At 34.3% G+C, this 21,915-nt stretch overlaps 1 protein-coding gene across 3 annotated transcripts in view; it reads left to right on the top strand.

The window, feature by feature from the left end:
- Col11a1 (collagen type XI alpha 1 chain) overlaps positions 1-21,915 on the top strand; it is a 189,588-nt gene that overhangs the window by 71,483 nt on the left and 96,190 nt on the right. For all 3 annotated transcript variants that reach the window (XM_021195733.1, XM_021195732.2, XM_021195734.2), the window contains 15 exons: positions 1,517-1,573; positions 4,225-4,278; positions 7,964-8,017; positions 8,135-8,188; positions 8,284-8,337; positions 9,427-9,480; positions 9,594-9,638; positions 10,810-10,863; positions 11,417-11,461; positions 11,662-11,715; positions 12,333-12,377; positions 16,980-17,033; positions 19,348-19,392; positions 19,767-19,820; positions 19,900-19,944. In XM_021195733.1, coding sequence (XP_021051392.1) covers positions 1,517-1,573; positions 4,225-4,278; positions 7,964-8,017; positions 8,135-8,188; positions 8,284-8,337; positions 9,427-9,480; positions 9,594-9,638; positions 10,810-10,863; positions 11,417-11,461; positions 11,662-11,715; positions 12,333-12,377; positions 16,980-17,033; positions 19,348-19,392; positions 19,767-19,820; positions 19,900-19,944 — 768 coding nt within the window. The remainder of the gene's footprint in view (positions 1-1,516; positions 1,574-4,224; positions 4,279-7,963; positions 8,018-8,134; positions 8,189-8,283; positions 8,338-9,426; positions 9,481-9,593; positions 9,639-10,809; positions 10,864-11,416; positions 11,462-11,661; positions 11,716-12,332; positions 12,378-16,979; positions 17,034-19,347; positions 19,393-19,766; positions 19,821-19,899; positions 19,945-21,915) is intronic.

Below are 21,915 nucleotides of genomic sequence, written 5' to 3' on the forward strand. Positions count from 1 at the left end.
GAGGAGGAGGAGGAGGAGGAGGAGGAGGAGGAGGAAGAGAAGCCAGCCATGAAAAGATGAAGAGAGAGGATAGAGAGGAATGGGGAGAGAAGGGATGGAGAGAGAAGTGAATAAGAGGGGAAGAGAGTAGGAAAGTAAGAAAGTAATAGAATAAGAGAGCAAAGAGGGGGTGATTAGCCCCTTTTATAGAAAAGCCAGAAATTACCTGGCTGTTGCCAGGTAACTGTGGGGCAGAGCCTTAGAAGGAATGATAGGACCATCTCCCTGAGCCTGAGTCAGTCAGGTAGGCCACTTCCCTGACAAAACTTGACAGTGGGAATTCCTGATGTCCTTCCAACCCCATGAATTGATTTTGTGTGGCTTGATCTTCCACAGATTTTGAGCACACTGTCATAGCATCTCTCAGTTCATATGTGCAACTGTCCAGTTGCATCCAAAGCATTTTGTCTCATCATAGTCATACATCTGTCTGGGTCTTAGTATCTTTCTGCCTCCTCTACCTTGATCCCTGATTAAGAAGGCCTGTGCTATGGGTGACTCATTTGCAGCAGAATACTCTGCAGTCCCTCATTCTCCACACATTGTCAAGTTGGGAGGCTCTGATAATCACTTTCTACTGCTCAAAGAAGCTCATAAAATGAGGGATGAGAGAGTCATCAATCTACAGCATGATGATGCCTTTACAGTCAGTTTATATGATTTGTCATTTTAACTTTAAAAAAAAAACAACAGATAGCAAGATTTTAAATTCCAGTTTTTCAGCTTAATCTCAAGAATTAAGCATGTGTTATCCAAACACTTGTGGTGAGATATTGGTGAAACTTCAGAGGTCTTCCTCATTTTGTTTCATCCATTTTTTTCATGATTTTGTATATTTTCCATCATAGGGTTATTTTTGAAATGCACATTCATCTATCACTTGTTAAAATTTAAACAGTAAACTAAATTAACTTAACATCTATCAAGTATTTTTGCTCTGCCCTCACTCTAGCTTTTCAAATACCCTAATTTCATATTGTTTGTCATTTAGTCTAATGATAAAGCATCCAATCAGTCTATTGTGTCCAATTCTGCATTGTACTGTCTCACAATGATCACCATAATTTTCCCTAAAAGACTACTAGAAAATATTTATCTTTAATTGTTTGCCTTAATAAAAGTTCTCTTCCCCAGATCATGCCTGCACAATGAAGATCAAGAATGTTCTATTATTTGGAGTATGCTACAGAGTAGAACTTTATTACATAATCTATATTTTTCCTGAAATCTATTTTTTAACTGATTAATTTTTGTCAATATACTGTACAAGACTGTACAATAGATTGAGAAATGACAGATCAGTAAATAGAACATTCTAGCTATATGCACTTCACCAATGACTAAACTTTTCCTAGCAAGTTGCTAATACACCTTCCTCAGTTATATATACTATCCAAGGATATCATGTCCAAATGATTTGTGCTATAACATACTACTAGGAAAGAGTTACGAAACTTGATGATTTTTTATCTTCTAGATTGCTCTGAGAGGTCCTCCTGGCCCAATGGGTCTTACTGGAAGACCAGGTCCTGTGGTATGTTACATAAATTATATGTTAAATGTTTCCTTTTAATATGTTTTCTCACATCGTCTTCCAGACTCTGTTCATTTCTCAGGCTAGTAAACCTATTGTTCATTACTGATACTGACTCATTTAAAGAGTTTTCAGGTTTAATTTTTCATAATTCTGATCATAAGTTTTTAGGGAAGCTGTAATCAAATTAAAGGAAAATTTAATGAGTGTAATAAAGTCACATCTCTTTTACTTAAACCATAATTACAATTTATTTGAATTCTATTTAATTATAAAAATGCAATTTTACATTGAATTCTTGAAAGTTATTTGTATATTTGAGCTCTCACTAAATTGCCTGTGACATCTTTGATAATTATTATGCAATTTTTACATTTCATTTTATTGAAAATAATTTTTATACAAGTTATTTTGATTAGTTTCCCTTCCTGTGCTTCCTCCAAATGTTTTCTTTCTTATTATATTTTCATCATTTACAACAATTTTTTAAATTTAGTTATATTTTATTCATATTCTTCTCTTCCTGTAAGTTGGAAAGAAAAAGTTAAAATATCTTTGCCCACAGATGATAACATAGTACAGGTAAATGACCCAGAAAACCTCCAATGGCGGAAACTCTTAGAGCTGATAAACAGTTTCAGCCAAGTAGTTCATAAAACAAACAAACAAACAAACAAACAAACAAACAAAACAGTTGGCCTGCTATATACAAATGAGAAATGACTGAGAAACCAGAAAAACAAACCCTTTTATGATAGCCTCAAATAATATAAAAGATCTTGGGGTACCTCTAAGAAAGCAATAAAAGATTTGTATGATAAGACATCAAATCTTTGAAGAAAGAAATTGTAGAAGATATCAGAAGATGCAAAGATCCCCATTGCTCATGTCTGGAGGATTAGCATGGTAAAAATGGACAGCCTATCTGAAGCAATATGCAGTTAAATTCAATTTCTATCAAAATTCCAATATAATTCTTCACAGATCTTAAAATGGTAATTTTCAGCCCATATGAAAACACACAGAGACACAAAAACAGTCCTGAATAATAAAAGAATTTCTGGTTTGCAAAGACTGTAGATAAACTGATAAATAAATTAGTATAATACAATAAATATTAAAAAGTACTGCTGCTTTTAAAATGTATAGTTCCTTTAAGTCTTAAATTTTCATTTTATATACATATGTAAGTATATAATTTTGATATATACTCCTGTGTGAAATGTTCAGATAACATAGTCAATAGGACTTCAATTATATACAGTTTTGAACAGATTTTCAAAAGTTTATTATCTATTCTTACTGTTGTGCTTTCCAAAATATTAGAGAGAAAAATATATTAAGTCACAAAAGAAATAAATGTTATTCACATGTTGGTGATACAAATAAAGTATACACACACAAGAGGAATGCAGAAATATTTTACAAAATTTTAGGAGAGAAAGAGGGTAGAAATAATATCATGTTCATCTTCTTTCCTGTAAATTACGTGATAATTTTGATTATATGTAGAAGGATGTAACTACAATCTACAGAGCAAGTAATGCATATGTACAGACAGTGAAACACGGCCAATAAATTAGAAACAACCTGACCTCTCTATAATTTATTCAGCTCAGTGATTAATAATTCAATTTAATACATTGCCCTCATTTTATTATAGGAAATTAGTTGCAAGAGTTCTGTATTAGAAGCTTGGACGTAATCATCATAATTTTGAAAATTTAAAAATCCGTTCAACTGGACTTCTCATCCTTCCTGGGAAACAGAGTAGCAGTTATTTTACTTTGTTGCCACAAGGAGGCGCGAGAAAGCTTCTTTCTGATTTATCAAGTTTTGATTTTGTTCTGTTTTGTTGTAACTTAGTTTAATGTAAGGTATACTGATTTAAAAAAAATCAGAATACCTGTGAACACACAAAGTAATCTATAACAACCATACTAATTTAATATTATAAACTTTTTGATAATCTGGATGCATAATATATATTCTTAAATTCCATAACTCCTTTCTAAAGTAATTAATTTTCCCTTGCAGTTAGTGTACTTGGCATTTATTGTACTGTTTAAATTATATAAACATTTGTAGGCTATATTTTTTATAATGATTTATTTTTATAGAAAAAGCCAAAGCAATCTGACGAAAATGCTTTGATATTATTTCACAATAATAATAGTGGTACCAATGGCATCGTTCTAAAGCAGTTTACTACTATAAAATGCACTACCTGAGAATTATATGTTCATAAAGAGTTGGTTTTGCACAACCCTTTCTGTGTGAATGAACTCAGTGTTCATAATTCACTGTCCTATAATAAATAATAAATAAATTCACTGCCCTAGTAGTAACTAACCATGCAGTGGTGACTCGGCTCTTATTTACCAGACAATGTTTGGTAGAGTAAAACTTTAAAAGAAAATTTCAGTGTGATTTCAATGTTGGCTTCTGTTCATTTGTAAGTGGAATATGTGGTTCATATATATATATATATATATATATATGATGCACTTGATAGGTCTAGAAGTGCCACACTTTAGACACAGGACTTAAATAGCACATTGCATGAGAAGTGTCAAACTGATTAAGAAAATATGTTTATTTATTTTGAGTGACTGAACATTAATTGGCCGTCTGTTTGCTTTTCTCCTCAGGGGGGTCCTGGTTCAGCTGGAGCCAAAGGTGAGAGTGGGGATCCAGGTCCTCAGGTAAGAACTAATCATTTGTTCTCTTTATTTATGTATTTTTATTGTTTCTACTTATGTAGTAGAATGATAGAAACGTTAGCAGTAAAGAATGTATTTACCTCACATCTAAGCCCATACCATGGTTTTAATTGACAAAAAACAAAAAAATCAGAATAGACTGTTGATTTTCCATTAGTTGGTTAATCACCCAGCATTTGAGTTGTGGCCCTCGCAGGTTTGAGAGCAGATGGCCTTTACGTGATGCTATTGGCTGGAGAAGCGATGGCAGCTGTGTTACTGGTCCTCTCCGCCTTTCTTGAGCCCAAACTTTAGCACACAGTAAAATGAGCATATATTTTTTTTTTTCATGAAGATTGCTTAGCACACTTCATGTAAGCTAATGTCAGACCTTTGTGTATTAGATACTAGAGAGAGATGTTATGCTGTCAGTGTATTTATGGTAGAAACAAGAAAACAAAACAAAAACCCAATGTGATTTCAAAATACTCATTTTTAAGTGAGAGTACTGTCCGATAAATGGTAGAATACAAACTAACACTGTCTGTGGAGTTCTGCATTGCCTATCCTCTTGTTGCTTTTCTTCTTTCTTCAAGGCTTTGTAATAATACTTTAATTATACCTAATAATGCATTTTCACACCATTTTATGCATGCATATATTTTGGTTATATTCACCCACCATTACCCCCTCTTTAGTCTTTCCTAATGATACCATTTTCTTCACTATAATTAGATTTATTTAAAATTGATAAGGAATAATAGAACCATAGCCCATTATATACTTTAATAACTATGATTAAGATAAAAAATGCTCTATAGATCACAATTATTTTATCAAATCTTTTAAAAATAATGTTTCGTTATTTCTTTCAGAGGGTCAAATGAGGTATTTCAGTCATCTTCACTGCCAGCTTCTAACATGATCTATCCCTACCCTTACCCTCTGACCTCCCCAACCTGATGTCCTCTCTCTGTTCATGTTTTTCCCGTTTACTCTTAAATGTCTCCGTGACCCTAGTTTGTAATGCCCATATATACTCATGGGTGTTGGGCCATCCACTGAAATGTGATTATGATACTAGAAGCTGGACTTAAAAACAACAACAACAACAACAACAACAAAATCCAACTATTTATTTATTCACTTTTTATCCCAATATCAGCCCTCCTCTCCTCCCAGTACCACCTCATGCAGATCCTCCCCCCAATTTCTCCCTCCTTAACCCCCCACTATCCCTGATCTCCCCCCCCCACACACACACATAAATCACAGCAGCACTAGAGAAATCCTCTCCCACTGAGGCCAGACAATGCAGCCCAGTTAGGGGAATGGAATCAGCAGGATGGCAGGCAACAGATTCTGGGACAGCCTCTGCTCCTGTTGGGGGAACTGCATGAAGCTGTACTTTTAGAGAAAACTGACACTAACTCCCCCAAACACTTCAATTATAAGTGACAGTCACTCCATGCTAGAATGTTGACCTACTTGATCACGTGCATGCAGTCATCCACAGTTGCTGGGAATTCATGAGTGCAACAGTCCTGTAATGTCCAGAAGACACACAAACAATTTCTCAGTATTTCCCCTTTACAAATTCAACCTTGTTTGACCCACAAATATCTGGTAACCACTCTCCTATTCTTTGTCATGGAATTTTGCATAGTGTTCAGAAAAAAAAAATTTAAATGAAATTGTGCCATATACAACATTCTATTACTGACTTTTTTGGATAAGGCTTATAAGGTCTTCAGACTCACAGTATTTAAGTACATCAATACTATACTATACTCCTTTTCTTTTTTTTTTTATTGGATATTTTATTTATTTACATTTCAAATGCTATCCCCTTTCCTGGTTTCTCCTCTGCACACCCCCTATCCCATCTTCCTTCCCCATGCTTTTATGAGGGTGCTCCCCCACCAACCCCCTCCCACTTCCACCTAACTGCCCTGGCATTGCCCTATACTGGGACATTGAGCCTCCTTAGGACCAATGGCCTCTCTTCCCATTGATGCCAGATCAGGCCATCCTCTGCTACATATGTGACTGGAGCCATGGGTTTACTCTTTGGTTGGTGGTTTAGTCCCTGGGAGCTCTGGTGGGTCTGGCTGGCTGATATTGTTGTTCTTCCTATAGTGTTGCGAATGCCTTCAGCTCCTTCAGTCCTTTATTTTTCTTAGTGATAAATATTCCATTGTGTAGACATCACAACTTCTTGTGACAAAACCCTTAGGACAGTGATAACAATATTTAACCAGACCAAGATGTGTTAGTCTTGATTTCATTGTTTAATTAACATTGATATAAAAAAGATGGAAAACGATGACTGGTTCACTGGGAATTTCAGAAAAATATTAAAGTGCACTACATAAGAATATTGTAAGATTATTGCTCGTTAAAATTTGCAAAGCAACATGTATACTGTTTACAGAACTGGAGAATCTGAAAGCATGACATGTTTTAGGACATATGGTCTTTGTTGAGTCCAAACAGTTAGGTGATATCAAAGAAATATCTTCTTCATTTAAAATACATCTGTATTGCACAGCTGGATAGCATTAGCTAAGTGTATTACTTTCAGAAGTTACAGGTTTGGTTCTTAGTACCCACATGACTGCTACCAACAACCTTTAAGTCCAGTTTTACAGCACCTGATGCCCTCTTCTAATGTCTGCAGGCTCATGCACATGCATGGTACGCTTACATACACTCAGGCACACTGTTGTAAAATAAGTTTAATTCATTAAGGAAAAAAAGAAAACTAGCAACACTTGTTGAGTTGGTACTTCTTTTCGTCCCTTCTGGTTAGGTTCATGATAGACTCCTCTCCAACATTTTTTTAAGCTACATTCTCTGACGTCCAATGATTAGACACTGCCATCCTTACATTTCCACAATAAATATTTTTAGCCTTCCGTGAGATCATGTTTTCAGAGAGAACGTGATTGTCATGACTTTGTGGATAGTTGAGGAGTCATTCACTGTGACCTAGTTGAAAACAGGTAATCATGTTATAGGAGATTTCACTGTGCTTGAAAGGTGATTAAATCTAACGTGATCAGTGGTTTGGGAGATGAATCATCTAGGAGAGGACATTTAAACAATGAAAAGGAAAAGGGTCAAGTGCTTGAAATGAGAGCAGAATGATGGCATTATCATAGCTCGATGACTGCTATGTGGAAACCATCTCTCTGACAACTGAACACGTAATTGATCATAAAGGCTAAAGTGTATATCACTATATTTCTTTTGTTTGACTGTATGCACAGCCACATAAAATACTTTGCAATAGGAGCTGGAGAGATGATTCAGCAGTTAAGAGCACTGACTGACCTTCTAAAGGTCCCAAGTTCAAATCTCAGCAACCACATGGTGGCTAACAACCACCCGTAAGGAGATCTGACACCCTCTTCTTGGTTGTCTGAAGACAGCTTCAGTGGACTTACATATAATAAATAAATAAATCTTTAAAAAAAACTTAAAAAATTGCAATTTAGTTGTTTGTATGAGAAGTTCCTTAAGAAAATTGCTTCTCTGACTTCTGCTTTGTCAGAATTTTTATGGAAAAATAATCTTGTGATTAAATAAATGAGGAAGAACACAGAGAGTATTGGTTTCTAAAACCATCATTTTTGACTTTGACTGATTAAGATTTCTACATTATGAGTCTAATGTTTTCATATAGGGTCCTCGAGGTGTCCAAGGTCCTCCTGGTCCAACAGGAAAACCTGGAAAGAGGGTAAGGATATTTTTTTCTTGTGCACTTTGAGATGAAGCTTCAGCCATTGAATAGTTTGTCTCTTTGTGTTTATTGTCATGTGACCCTCTTGCTTAATCTTGTACTTGGCATTTCTAGGGCCGTCCAGGTGCTGATGGAGGAAGAGGCATGCCAGGAGAACCTGGAACTAAGGTCAGGACTTGATAACTTTGTATTCAGACCATGTTTGGCATTTTATCCTTGACAAATGAGAGTATAATAATGGTAATATGGTTGTGATTTTACAGGGAGACCGAGGGTTTGATGGACTTCCAGGTCTGCCTGGTGACAAAGGACACAGGGTAAGATACCTTTACTACATTTTTATCCAAAATGTAATAGTAACCTTTGGAGATTAGGTGGTTTTGGTATACTTTTGGAAATCCGAAGGAAAAAAAAAATAACACAAACAGTGGTGACAGCATTTGGTAAATTTTTGTATCTATTGGATACTGAGAATGTTTAGATACAGATTATACATAGTGCCAGTCTGTTCTTTCACTAGTTGTAGACATTGAAATATTCCTTATGTGCAAAAAGATAGAGGCAGAATCTTTCTGCTCATAGATGTGAGGAAGATCAGTTGAATATAAGAGTTGGAGAATTTAAATGAGCATATTATTTCTTGAGCATTGCATATCTTTACAATTTTTCCTGTGGAAATAACTCAGATGAGGACACCTGCAGATACCCTGACAACATATTGTTTCTTTGTGATGTACACTTCAGTGCAAGAACTCATTACTTGTAAGGCTAAGGAAATCGGCATGCTGAATAGTCATAACTGCTAGGTCATGTTTCAGCGGAAAATTGGAACAGTTTGAAAACAATGAGAATCGGTTCTTTCTATCTTTCTTCACCAGAATGAAGAACAAATCTAGGACTGTATTTAGGTAAATTGGAGAGTGAAAAGAAATTTTAATCTTACAGTCATCTAACAAAATAACATATTACACCTAACCCATAATAGGATGCACATATAACTTTGTTTTGTGAAATAAATTCTAAGTACCTTTAAGTGTTCATGGGTTGTGCTGATTTAATATGAATTATTCAGAAATTAAGAAAAAGTGATGTCCAATTGTGCCCATTCTTTAGATGCTCATAAATAATTTTCTGAATGATTCATTTCTTAATAACTGCCTAAAATATTTTACATGTATTCATTAAATCATTTTTATTAAAAATTGAGGGGGAATTTTTCTAGCATAATAATTTGTAAAGCCTGTTAGTGTTTAAAATTTTACTGCTGGAACCACTCTGAGACAGGTCCAGGCAAGGTAAGTTTCCAGGACAAGTGTCCTGTTGACCCTGGTTGTGTTGACTTTCCTATGTACTCATAAACAATCCCCTTGATTCCTATATTTCTCTTGTTTCTGTTTCTTCCGTAGGGGGAAAGAGGTCCACAGGGCCCGCCTGGCCTCCCTGGCGATGATGGAATGAGGGTATATTAAGAGTTTTCTTGTTTTAGACTTGTTTACAATTAATCCACCAAAGAGCAAGTGTTTTTGAAGTCACACCCCTCTAATAGGTCTCTCTCCACTTTTGTCATCCATAGGGAGAAGATGGGGAGATCGGGCCCAGGGGTCTTCCAGGTGAAGCTGTAAGGAATTATTTTCTTTATTTTTATATACTAATCTCTTTTATGAGGAATAGGGTCTTGTACTAGTTCGGCAATGCTAAACTCAGGAATAATTGTGTTTTACACCAATTAGACAAGGAATTTTCATATTAAAAAAAAAAAACAGAGTGAATACAATTGCCTTTTCTTGTGAACAAAATATTTGTGACTTGAGAAAAAGCAATGTGGTCATTTTGCTAGTCAAAATTCTTATTAGTTACGTTTAGTTGCAGATTTTTTTAATTTAAACCTTTTATTTTATTTTTTGCATTTTATTTATTCTTTTAATAAAAAATATTTTCTAATACTACCAGTAATTCCAGAATAAATTTTTTGTATATAAATTAACTTTGTTTTCAGAAGAAAGATACTAAGATGTACATACTACCCATAAAGATTATATGACTCCTCTCCAATAAATGTTGATAATAAGGAAGGTCAGTGGCGGATATTTACCCAAAGCCAGCACAGGAAAAGAACCAGACTTGAAAAGGCTTCCTAGCTTCAGCTTTCATTTGCTTCATTATAAAGCCAGCCAGGTCAATTACAGTAAAGAAAATAGAGCAAATTATTATGCTTATTTTTCTAAAGCTGAGAAAGAACTTTGAGGAGAAGGGGACAGAAATGGAATTTGAATGTAACTATTAATACTTTAAAACCCTTCAATGAAGAAAATGGTTGTATAACCCCCATAGATAAATAGCCAGCTGTTTGTTCTTAAATGAATGCTCTCCCAAGATGTAATTTATTTAAAAGGAAAATGAATGGGAATCTGGGCTTTTCTGTTTGTTCAATCTGTGCCATCATAACAAAATTAAGTGTTCCAAGATCAAGTTAGAAAATGACACAGTTATCTTATTAAGAATATTAGACTATTTTGATTTTTAAAAAACATTACAAGTGATACATGTGTAAATAAATTGAATTTAAGAAAGTTTCTGTACTCAACACTGTTATCTATTATTTTCTTTTGTCTATATAAACATTCAATATTTATATTATGTGAAATGGCACTATAAACATTTACTTTCAGTGCACTCTATAGGAGATGAATAAATATTTTAACTCACATATTATATTAAAAATATTCAAAGAGTCCTGTTTTGAGGCCATGCCTTATGCAAGCTTTCTCTTTTTCTTTTATTCCTCTCAGGGTCCAAGAGGCTTGCTGGGACCACGGGGCACGCCAGGACCTCCGGGGCAGCCTGTATGTATTACTGGGAACATTCTTTGTTTTCTAGGAGAAAGCTTTTTGCCAAATATATATGTGTATGTGTATGTGTATGTGTATGTGTATGTGTATGTGTATGTAATGCATATGTATACGTATATGTATGTGTATATGTATATGTATATGTATATGTATATGTATATGTATATGTATATGTATATGTATATGTATATGTATATGTATATGTATATGTATAGAGCTCTGCAGAGAAACTAGTTTACTGTCCTGCTGTACTCTGATCTGAGTCTATGGATGGTGGCTGTCAGGTTAATTGATTTCTCTCTCCATCCTTGCTTTTTCTGTCTCTTTAGGTAGCTCTTATACTTTTCATGATTAATCATAGCATACAATGGAAACGATGCTAGATTATCTTAAGAGTAGACATGGATGAGAGTCACTATACAAGGCTTCTCTAATTTTTGTTACATACTAAATTTTCATTTCTGTTAATTTTTAAAAGAATCTTTAGTCACCACAGGCTTCTCTTTTAATATCTAAAGTTTTAAATCTATTTCGTTCTTCACTGAAGGGTATTGGAGGTATAGATGGCCCCCAAGGACCAAAAGGAAACATGGTATGTAGTTAATATCTATAAACTCATGTCAATTTCAAAGTTACTGTTGTTAAATTAAAAACATATTGTTACACATTACTAAATATATTTTCCAGACTTTTTGAATAGGAAATGATTTGGGGCTAATTTTTAACAGTTAGAGTTAAAAAATAAACTATAATGCAAAAGCCTTACTAATCACTTTATTTCTTCCTATGCAGGGTCCCCAAGGGGAGCCTGGACCACCAGGTCAGCAAGGAAATCCAGGACCTCAAGTAAGTCTAAGCAGCTATTTTTCCTGGGAGATAAGAGGTTAAGACTGCTTTATTTAAAATAAATTTCATAATGTCAGAATATTCTGTGTAAAGCCAAATATGTGTAGACTGTGAATGTGAGAAGTATTTCCTTTTTTATATGTTTAATAGAAAAATGACTTATCCAGCATTTACAAGGTGCCATGGTGAAATCAACACACTGCAGAAGGTTCTGGATAGAACCGCAGTATAATCTTGTAAAGAAGAGTTTATGAAAACTCCTTACACTGCTCCAGAACTTTCTGTGAAACAGAGGGAGTATGCAAGTGCTCATGTGTGTGTGTGTGTGTGTGTGTGTGCGTGTGCGTGTGCGTGTGCGTGTGTGTGTGTGTGTGTGTGTGTGTGTGTGTGTGTATTAGAGAGAAGAACAGCAAAAGGGAGAGGGAGGAGCTAGGGGATGAGATGCAAGAGTGATGAGAGAAAGGAGAGAGAGAGAGAGAGAGAGAGAGAGAGAGAGAGAGAGAGAGAGAGAGAGATCAAGGTTCTTGTGAATCAATACAAATGCCATAGATTTAATTATCTATTGTGAACATGTGTTCTTCTGAAATGATTCCTGACATTAAATTCTTTTATAATAGGGACTTCCTGGTCCACAAGGCCCAATTGGTCCTCCAGGAGAAAAAGTAAGTTGTTCTAGTGTTCTCATAACCACTGCTAAGCTACTTTACAGCAAGGGGAATGACTAGTCTTGTGGATAAGGTGTCTCCATACTTTCCCTACATATTATCAAAGTCATATAGTAACCTGAATAAAAAAAACATGGTAATAAAAGTTGGATATAATTTATTTAAAGGTTGAATAGAATTTATTTAAACATCTTTAAGGTGAAGTTTTAAAAAGTATAGGGTTTCAATTTAGATTTCAGGTAACATTATCAAGAATGATAATTTCGGTAACTAATTGGGATGACTGTTTTCTCTTTATTTTGGTTCCTTGCTTTCTCATTATTTAAAATCTGCAGTTGACTCAATGTCTGTAAACTTGGAACTTCTTTACTGTTAGAATTAGGCATTCAGAATGGAAGCTCTGGAGTTGCACATTACATTTTATACTTTCACTATTCAATACATTTTACACACTTATCTATCATCCAAATAAAGATATCCATGACAGAATTATAACTTAAAAAAAAAGTTAGTATAATCGTTGTGTCTGATTCATTGTGGTGTGTGATGGTTTGATATAATTGAAGCTTTTAAGTAAAGAAGTTTATAAAAATATAACTTAAACTCTACTATTTGTAAATAATAAACTTTATTCCGTGTGTGAGTGTTTTCTTCATAACTGTCTGTGCACCTCATGTGTGCAGGCCTGTGGAGGCCATAAGAGGGCATCAGATCCTCTAGAAGTGCAGTTACAGATTGTGTGCTGCTAAGTTGGTGCTGCAAATTGAAACCAGGTCATCAGGAAGAGCAACCAATGCTACACCACAGAGTCACCTCTCCGGCACATAAAATCTATACTTTTTTACTATAATTACATTTTCTTTCAATAAACCTTGTTGTATGATCTAATTCAAGGTTACTTTTAATATTTCACTGGCCCATTTTGGCGTAGGTGACAATATTCTTGTTACTAACTTAGTATCTGGATGACAGCAGGAATAAATGGTGTACTTAAAGGGCTGACTTTCCTCTGCTTTCCTTTGAGAGATTCCCCAAGTAGGACTTAATTTCTGCTTCAATTATAGAACAATCATTAGCTGGCTCTTTGTAGTGATGTTTTTTTTCTGATTTTTGTGAATTTCAGTGAATATAACTGGTTCTGAGAAAAATCAATACATTTACTCATGTAAATTTACATATTATAAAGGTCACTTGTATAGCTTAACATGAGACAGTGGTTTTTAGTAAATTTACAGAGTTGTACAAATACTTAATTTTTAGAATATTTATACCACCGTAGGAAGGTTTTCCATCCTACAATTTTAGCCAACAGTCTCTTTGCTTTCTGTCTGTATACTTTCCATCTACCTGAATATTTTATAGCAATGAAATGTTAATGTAATGTAAACTTCACCATAGCACTGAGTATCTGGTCTTTGTGCTTTTTCTTTCATTTTATAATATTTTGGGGACTTACACAAGTGAGAGCATATATCTATAATATAAACGTTTTTGCAATAAGTATTACATTTAGAATAGAGTTGTCAAGGGTTCACCATTTTTGGTTTCTCTGACTTGAAACTCTATGTGGTCCAGGTTGGCTTTTAACTCACTGGGACCTGCTTCCATCTCCTTGATGTTGGAATTAAAGATGCGCACCACCACACTTGACTAATCCTGTACCTCCTTTCTTTAGGGACTATTGAAGTTCATTATCTATGGGTATAATTATATCAGGCAGTGTATTGGTGGTGTTGAAAAGTACAGCATGAAATTTAGATATGTTCTAAAGATTATTTTACACCATTTATTTGGCAAGCAATATATTACTGAGCAGCACTGCATGCCTTGATCAGTAAACTTAAACTTGGCTACTCTTATCTTCTGTCTAGCACTTCATAAACCTCACATCTCTACTACAGATTGCAAATATGTACCTGTTAGATTCCCAACAGGACATTATTATGCATTCCTTGGACTGTTAAGAGGAATTTTTTCTTGGCAAAAATGAGTATATTTAATTACTTTTTAGAACCCAAAGTAAAATATATGGTTTGTCTCACTGCAGCTTAGTTCACATTATACTCCAGTATGTTCTCTAGTCCAAGCATATCTACTTTCTAAATTCAAAGACTATCTTGTCCTATCAAATGGACAAGAAACATAAAAAGACATATATTTAAAGATTGCATATATGGTCTGCACTTAATATCTTGCCTATACCAGGTAGTAAAGATGTTATTTACTTTAAATTTTGTAAATAATAATTATTTCATGTATAATTTAATATTTATTATCATATTAGAATGATATTTTAATATGTAAGAACTTTCATATAAAATTATTTCAGCTTATTTTTATTATATTTCTAATAAAGGTTACTAGTAGTTTGCAATGATAAACTACCTCTGTTATTCACTCTGACATTTTTGACAAGGAGAGCATTTCCTGTGATTTAATTTGTGAGTTTAGAGTTCATATTGCTCACATGTTAATTGATTTACAGAAAACAAATGATGTGACTCTGTGAGCTCAGTGAGAAATACCAAGACACAAAGTAAATGTCTATTAAAGATGGTGACTTTGAAAACTTGAATGGCTATCTATATGCATACAGACTATGTCTATGTCATATGTCACATAATAACAGATGTTGATATTTCCTGGGACTCACTCAGACAAAGTGGATCATGCATATAAATTGCTTAACATAGTGCATAGAAACACTTCATAAATTTTAACTTTTATTAAAATATGGAACATATGACATTCATTCATCTTTATTTCCACCTCACTAGGAACAGCACGGGGAGTTAAAAATGCAGATAAAACATTTTGTTGTCATGAAACCTCTATTCAAAAGGAGATGGATTGAACTCAGTTTCATTTAAAAATCATCTTATTTTGGCAGAGTTTTAATATTTCTTGTCTTTCCTAAAATATATATCAATGGCAAAGGCCCATGTAATGTTGTGTGCCAAGCCATCAGCACCTCTACTTGTGATAATAATCGGGGACTCAGTCTATGTTGGTGTACTTCATTTGTTTTGAAGAAACAAGACCAGTGCCTTGAAAATAAAGAATAACTTAAGTGACAGATAAAATTCTGTAATTAAATATTTGGTGGATTAAGGTAATGACTGTGGAATGTAATAGGGCTGCATATTGTTGGGAAGAATTGAAAACTTTAAGCCCTTCCAAAAGAATACAAGTAATTTAATATATGAAAGCCATTTTCAAGAGGTATTGTTTCCCTGCTTTTTGTTACACATGGTTTAATTGGTGCTTTCCATCAACATGGGTACAATGCTTACGTTAAATGCCCTCTATCAATGGAAATGCTGTGGGCTGTCTTGGAGATTCAGACTTGCTGCTGACCTCTCTTCTTTATGAACTCTAATCACGTCCTGGCAGGTGAAATGAACTGCAAGCAATATTGCCCTGGGCTTCATAAATTTAACATCCCCATGAGAATACTTAAATTTCTCTTAAGAAAGGGTTTCCTTGCAGTGTTTTTCTTTACAGTGTTCTACATTTAGGAATGATGAGGTCACAGGGCATTAGAAACACTCAGTAGATAAAAAGCACCAGAGTGACCCACCGAGCAGTTACAGTTTAGTCTCCTGCTAGATTCATATTAGTTTATGCACCTTTGATATCAAAATAAATACACTTAACAGGTCCTAATAAGTCATCCAGGAACTTATATTTAGTAGAAGAGTTTAAGAACCCGGTTATCCATCACTAGAACTTTGACTGTATCCATGTTTGTTACTAGAACAGTCTAAGATATATATACTATAACAAGCATATGTGCAAATCTAGATGATATAAGTTGATGCAGCCTCTTGTCAAAATCAAGAGATGTAAATAAGATGTGATGTGTATGGGCTGACAAAATAAAAACTGTTTCAGAGTAAATTTATCCTTCATTAAGTAGAAATGTAGTGCAGTAAATACATTAACTGTTAATGTGTTCATTTATCACCATAATCAAGAGTCAAATAGTATATACAGTTATGCATGTAATGCTTTTATACAACCAACAACACATTCATTTGGTTACATTCCAGAAGTGTCTGAGTAATAATTGTATGCCTGGACATTAAGAGTATAGCATTAGGAATATTTTGTCTCTATTTTGATCTTATGGTGCCACCGTCATGTATTTGGTCTATTATTTCCAAAGCATTCAGTAGAGCTCATGACTGCATCTTTGGGTAGGTACTTATATAACATTGTCAATGTGAATTTCCAAAGCTTTCCTCTGAGACTTACTCAGTGTTATGAGTGAATGCTTTTCTGACCTGTATTACTTGCATTTTTGTTATGTTAGTGATAGTTTATTGTATCACCTAAAAACTAACTTGTCAACATTAATAATGAAACATTTAAAACAACCAAGCTGACTAAACATAACATATTTTGATATCTGTTAAGTTCAAATTCATTTGTTATCATGTACTCTGTTTTTGGTTATTTATGACACTGTTGAGCATTTAGGGATGGAAGACACACTCTCAAGTCCATGCTGTTATTAGTGTTGTGCTGATATCCACCACGTAGAACATTTTTTATATTTTTCTTTCTTTTAAGTCATATTCTCCTCCTTTTGATTAGGGACCACAAGGAAAACCAGGGCTTGCGGGACTTCCTGGTGCTGATGGACCTCCTGTAAGTCAAAGCTGTCTGTGTTGTCATGGACATTTCCATAAGCAGTCTTAAAAAATAATTTTGATATATATCTTATAAATAATTATGTATAGGCAGTAATAAAAGTGAACTGATTCAGTAACTAAACATTGGTTTCTTTAGAATGCAATACAATTTCTACGAAGAAATATACATCCCATTTTTTGGGAAGTTTCAATAAGATCACAATAGCCTCTATATAAAGTAACTCACATGCTGCAGGGCAGAACTTGCCCAAATCCCTTCTTCCTAATTCCACATTCCTTTCTGATATCAGTTTCAGTCTGCTTGGATTTTCAGTGGCTATTTCCTTTTAATGTCTGTTACTTCTCATAGAGAACATGAGTTCATTCACTTTTTAACTTGCCTCTCAGAGTCTTTCTGTCTTAGGGTTTTGATTAATAAAACCCCACGACCAACAACAACCTGAGGAGGAAAGGGCTTGTTTAGTTCCAGGTAATCATGGCTCAGTGAGAGAAGTCTGGACAGGATGTCAAGCAAGGTAGGAACATAGGGAGGAACTAATGCAGAGGCCATGGAGGAACGCTGAGTCAGTCTAGTCCTTCTTGGCTTGCTCAGCCTCCTCCCTTATTGCCTCCAGCACCACTTGTACCTGGTGGGTACTAAAGAAGATGACTTGGCCGTCCCAACCTCTATAAGAAGATTCTTTATAGGATTGTTTGTAGGCCAGTCTGGTAGGGACATTTTCTCAATTGGGATCCCCCTCTTATGAAATGACTCTAATTTGTGTAAGTGACCATAATCCTAGACAGCAGAGAGGCCGGGTAAAGGTACATGATAGTCACTGCTTTCTTCCTATACTGTCCATGAAAATTCTTCAGGCTATAGGGGCAGTCCTCCTCCTCTGGAAATATAGAAACATCAGTTATGTAATCTTTTTCACAGATACATATAATTTCTGTCTTCATTTTAAAATTATTATGTATGTTGTATCTTCAAATTTAGTCTACTGACAAGCAAGATACAGGATTCCTTTTTCTGTTTCTACCTGTGGTTATAGTGTATAAACTATATATTTTTTATTAATGACATCTGAATACCATGATAATATGATTAGAATCTTTTGTTTTTCTATATATTCCTATCATATATTCTTAATGACTTTTGAAGGTGCTTTTGTTTGCATAAAGAATATAAACCAAATGTAATTTGCTTTGTTTCAGATTTTGAGATTGAATTGTTAATACCAGAATGTATTAATTTATGTGCTTTTTCTGACGTCTGAAAAGGATTTCATATATAAATATAAAGTTTTTCTCTAACTACCAGTTTTCAATGTTATTAAAAGACACTACACTTGTACAGTATTTAATAATCTTTTCAGATAAATCACATGACTGTTGGGGTTCAGGAGTTACATCACAAACCACATGAACACTGATCTCAGTCAGACAGGGATAGTTTATTGAGCATATGCCCCAAGACCAGGGATTGCAGGTCTAGAGTCAGGAACTGAACTACAATATTGATTGAGTTAAGATCCTACAGGGTTGAAAAGCCCAAATCCACCAATATCTGTGTCAAGTTATTTCACCAAACAGGATTTAGGGATTGGAGGTTTCCCTGGGAAGGTGTCTTTGTTGCACACTTAACCTGTTTCTCTTGGTTGTACTATTGAACTGTGGCAGAGGACTTGCCTTGTCTCATATCCATGCTTTAATTTGTCAGGAGGATGGGACTTTTCTCCCATTCATGTCTTCACATACCAACCAGGATGTCAGTTACTCAGTAAATGTTTCATTTTGACAAGTAGGGTATCAGTTCCCAGGGAGGTCTATGAAACTTCAACTTTAATAGACCACTATCCAAAATGGAAGACTTATTCCAAATAGTTTTTTTTTTTTTTATATTGGTGTAATAGTCTCTTTTTGTTGGGCTCCATCCCAGGGGTAGCTGATACTATAAAAACCTATACATCGATTCAAGAAGAACTGTTGGATGGTTGGTTCAGGTCTAAGCTTTTTGTGGGTAACTACACAAAATAATTCTACTGACCTCCATTATGACTTGTTCCCAAGGGCACAGAACATAATAGAATATACCATCAGTCTTGGCATTAGAAAGTTTCCTAGTAACAGAAGAAACATGATAAAGGTTCCTTATAATGTCAGGGTATTCAGGTTACAATTACCTAAGCTTTAACATTTAAATTAAGACTTAACATTCCATCTAGGACATAAAAACGATCTGATTTTTTTTAATGGAGCAGGGATTAACAAGGTTAACAGTTACCATTAATATTATGTCTTTACCACTGTATGTTTGCTCCATGTAGGGTCATCCTGGGAAAGAAGGCCAGTCTGGAGAAAAGGGTGCCCTGGTAAGTTACAGAGCATCTATTGAAGGTCCTGTCAAATTATAATTGCTTTTGATATAATAAGCAAGTACACCTATGAAAGCTAACTTCAATTATATGATAATAAATTTATAAAATCGACTCATAATTTTTGTATAAAGAAGTCTCGTGGCGGCAGATCTGTAGTCTACATATTTAATGTACATAAAATAAATGATTATAGTTATGATGAATTCTAATAAGAATTACTGAATCTCTGTAAATTATTTATGTAAATATTAAAATTTTACCTAGTATTTCCTGAAACCTTTATTTGACAAAATGGCAGTATATGAATGAGTAGTTTTGGCAATGTATGTTGTGTTACATACATTTAAGTCACAATGAATCTTTTACAGGGTCCTCCTGGTCCTCAGGGGCCTATTGGTTATCCTGGTCCCCGTGGAGTAAAGGTAAATGCTAAATTATTTTCACTCTATTTCATTTCTCGGTGAAGTGTTGTTGTCCTTAATGTTTCTATTTGTTCCATAGGGAGCAGATGGTGTCAGAGGTCTCAAGGGCTCTAAAGGCGAAAAGGTAACATATGGTTTTAGGTCATTTTAACTTTTAAGCATCCAGTGTATAAAAATTAAAGTGTATAATCAGTGGGCTTTTTTGTTTGTTTCTCAAAATACATAAAACAATGACTTACAAGCCAGACATTGTGAGTATAAATTTATCTCAGGACCCATAAAAAGAAAATTGGTGTCCCAGAGTGAGAGCTAAATTGTAGCACAGCACAAATGCCAGCAAATGCCACAAGTGTGCCCTGAATCCCTTTAAACACATGTGTTTGATTTGATTAAACCTTAAGTTTGTCAGTCTGAATGGATTGGCTATGACACATGGACAATTTCCAGTTATATGTTAATAGGGCTTATTTTGTCTCTATTAGATGCCCCCCCAAACTCATAAGCTAAAGCAAATAGAAAATATAAAAAACATTTATGGTGTGTGTGTGTGTGTGTGTGTGTGTGTGTGTGTGTGTGTATGACTGGAAAAATCATGTCCTCTTACCTGATGCTGTATTTGAAGCAACAATATTATTGTAAGGAAATAAAATGAAGACCACGTAGAGGTAGATAAATGTAGGTGCCTCAGCTAATAAAGGTTATGGCATGTTAATAGGGCTTACGAGATTTCCTAATTTTCTTAAAGAAAAGTGCACTTAGAAGATTTCCTACTTTTCTTCAAGATTTAGATTCACTTAGTAAATATATTTGTACATCCCTAAATTCTTTAAAGGTAAGTTTTCAATGATAAAGAGTTACTTTTAATAATCAGGATCAGGTCGAATTCTTATTAAAATTGTATAAATATTCAAGAATAAATTACAAACACAAAATTTGACTTATTAGTAGTTTTGTTGAAATAAATTTAAATATTTAAGAGCATTACTAGATTGATTTCAAGGAAATGATTTTCTTTTGAAACATATGAGTGTTTATTGAATATATTTAGTTTTAATAGGGGATAGAAAACTAAACATAAATTATTCCTACCAAAAGTTATTTTTGTACAGAAAATAATCCTAAAAGATAGTGTGTGCAGTATATAGTTAATTTTATTCTTGGAAAAATGTGGTTCCTTTTCAACTAAGTCTGCTACTTTGACAATCCCAGTTCATCTTGACCATCATAGATTGACATGGCTTAATGCCTTTCTGCGGTTTTAAGGCAGCAGTGATGCTCTGCCAATGCTGACTTATAATTTCTGTATTGTATGTTTTCTGTTCTTTGACATATGCACTTGTTCATGTTAAACCTTAATTCAGTCAGTCTCTTGGGATTAATACCTACCAATGATTTGTTTTTAGTAGTCCATGTTTAAAAGAAGAGTGCTTAATTTAGATGGAGTGTTGTAAGTTTCTGGAGGGAGGGTCAGTTGCAAACTGCAAACAAAATAAATTAAGGATGTTAAGAAGCAAATGAGGAAACATCAATACAAAGAATAAACAGCACACTTCTAACATTGAAATGCCAAGAAATTATTGGTTACTTTAAATTTTGTTTGTTTCTGAGGAAACAATAAAACAAATGGCTAATAATTAAAAGTTTAGATTAGAATCAACATTCTGCACTCTGATTATAATATCATCTAGAATAAATGTCAAAGAGGGAAACTTTTTTCCACTTTTATACTTTATCTTCAAATTTAAATTTGTAAATGCTCTACCTTTAATCCTACCTAGGATGACAAACAAGTGATTTATTCTTTATCTAGAGTTTGAGGACTTTAGGTAAAAGAGTTAAGATTAAATAATAGGTTATATAGCCCATTGTTTATTAAGAAGAGATGGAAGGACTGTCAGAGGGCAGCGTAGCTTCTTTAACAGGGCCTTCTCTAGAACAGTACTACTGAGAAACTGAATCACCAAAACTTCAACAATCCCAAAGTAAATAAAAATATTCTCCATATTCTGTAAGAATACTCGTGATTATTAAATGGTGAAAGCAGGAGGTAGTACACAGAGTCTCTAATTCTCCAGGCTTTTGATTTTTTTCATAT

Source organism: Mus pahari, chromosome 4 (genome assembly GCF_900095145.1).
Source record: "Mus pahari chromosome 4, PAHARI_EIJ_v1.1, whole genome shotgun sequence".
Classification (NCBI taxonomy): Eukaryota; Metazoa; Chordata; class Mammalia; order Rodentia; family Muridae; genus Mus; species Mus pahari.